We start from the raw sequence: 2,172 nt of genomic DNA on the forward strand, positions 1-2,172 counted from the left end.
GAGACGCTGGACATGGGCGGTTGCAGGAGGCAGGAATTTTCAGGGGACAAACATCACACAGCTTGTCAAATGTCCGGGTTCGGTAAGATTTTAATTAGATTTGCTTGATTTTAGTCCCAATTTGTAGAGCTCATTCTAGCCCACAGCCCAGATAACCAGAATGCTTTTAATAATATTCAAAGTTGTGTTCGTGATAAATAAACATACATACAAACACATAATTTGTATAGAATGCAAATAAATGGCTTATAAGTACAAAAGTGGAGGCCATATACGTGCATATTTTAATTTAATTTTAAACGAGTTGATTTAACATCACATACGATTTAATCTGTAAAAACAAATTCATTTTGGAAAAGTTTCACGATGTAATCCGATTTAATTTGTGATACAGTACGGCCAAAAAATAATAACATATAGGTTGGAAATTTGCATTCTATACGATTTAACTTAAACTAGTAATCCTATACATAGAGATTCGTGGAGGCGGCCATTTTCAGCCAATCGAGCAGTGAGAACTGTCAAAATGTAAGCCAAACAAGCATTATGATTAGAAAATATTCAGATTGAAAAGTTTTTCAATCGGGGTCTGTACTCGAAAAAAATGCACCAGACAAAAGTGTTTGCCAAAAATTTATTTTAAGTCGGATTTTAATGGAACTTTCAGGGAATGAACTAATACATATGGATTAGCTAAGTTCCCAGGTTTGAGATAGATTCCAGTCCATTAGGAGGGATATGTTAGTCCCACACAGTTCCCGCAGTTGTGTATTTCTCTCATTATTTACATAGTGGTCTCCGAATCCGATGGCGTATGGTAGTTTAGATTGTACGCCGGGGGTCCACTGTTAAGGAACTGCATCGCCCGAATACTTTCCCGTGAAACCGACCTTCGATTGGGCAGCTGAGGGATAGCCAAGGGATCGCTCATTGTGTCCACCATGGTGGCTTGCTGATGTTGCTGTTGATGTTGATGTTGTTGTTTATGTTGCTGTTGCTGTTGTTGGTGGGGTTGTACTTGCTGCTGATTGGTCAGGCTGGCGAATACGTTCTCTCCCGTTGCACCGGGCTGATAGATGTTCATATTGCCTACAGTTGAGTACGAACTTAGCGGACGGGTTCCGTGGAAGTTCGAATAACTGGAACGCACGGAAGGTGGCCGGTTGCTTGTGTAGTATTCGTCATTCAACTCGGGACTGTGGTTCAGATTCGTGGTCGAATGCTGATAGGTAGGATTGGAATGGCCACCGATTCCTGCGGGGTTTGCTGATGTCCAGGAGGTTTGCTGCTGTAGCAATGGCGAAGAGGAATTCATATTGTAATAAATTGGATCAATTGGACTACCATCGGGCAGGGTAGGAGTGTGAGTGTTGTGCCGTGGTGGGTGATTGATTGTGTTGAGATTGTTTGGTCCGCCTTGACTGAAATTGTTCAACATGGAAGCCGCTGTTTGGCCCATGATGTAATCGTTGTTAAGTGACTTGAGATTAGATTCCGTCAGTTCGGAGTTCTTACTGTGCACAAACTGAGGGAATGTTTTGGTTAGGATCATTGTTCCAGCACTCTGCTGGTTCATCAGCTTAGTAACCGGGTTTTGGTGTACTTTCCGGCGGGAGTTTCTCACGCTGCTTCGATTGTTGGAGTGACTTCGCCGGCTGGTCGTACTTTGGCGGCCGGTAGTGCCCCACACCATCACAGATCGTCGCTTGACACGACGTGGGGTCATCGGTTTGGGACTGAGCGATGGACCCCGGAGATCATCATCGTCGTGGGCTCCTCGAATCGCGTCCACCGGGCGGGTGAATTCGATTGAGTAGAGCGATTGACGGTGTTTGGATTTTTTGCTACTTCTGCTGGCTGTGGGTCGCAGATCGAACGCGCCGTGGTTCCGGAAAAGAAAGAGACCAGGGAGAGAAAAAATCGGGGGACAGAAAGAAAATTGCCGAATTAGTAATCGGAGATTGATTATTTACTTTTTATTAGGCTGTGGAATAACAGTAACGCTAGCATTAAGTGTTTATCTCATGATTCGGCGAGTAACCCGAGCGACTTGAGATGCAGATTTATCGAAGCAAGTACGTGTTTTTATTGTTTCCCTTAGACCAACTATCATGTTCAATAAATTACCAATCACAGTTAAATAAGACAGGTGTTTTTTTTTTCGATGTTCCA

The 2,172-nt window shown here is 43.5% G+C and overlaps 1 protein-coding gene across 1 annotated transcript; it reads right to left on the bottom strand.

The window, feature by feature from the left end:
• Window positions 1-784: 784 nt before the first annotated feature.
• LOC135700586 (GATA zinc finger domain-containing protein 12-like) lies at window positions 785-1,969 on the bottom strand (the record flags this gene model as incomplete). Its single annotated transcript, XM_065221117.1, has 1 exon — window positions 785-1,969. A coding segment is annotated over one exon (1,185 nt), but the record flags the coding sequence as incomplete, so codon positions are not given.
• Window positions 1,970-2,172: the final 203 nt, after the last annotated feature.

This window comes from Ochlerotatus camptorhynchus, unplaced genomic scaffold (genome assembly GCF_037179485.1).
Source record: "Ochlerotatus camptorhynchus isolate MF236.1 unplaced genomic scaffold, CSIRO-AGI_Acam_v1.1 ptg000139l, whole genome shotgun sequence".
NCBI lineage: Eukaryota > Metazoa > Arthropoda > Insecta > Diptera > Culicidae > Ochlerotatus > Ochlerotatus camptorhynchus.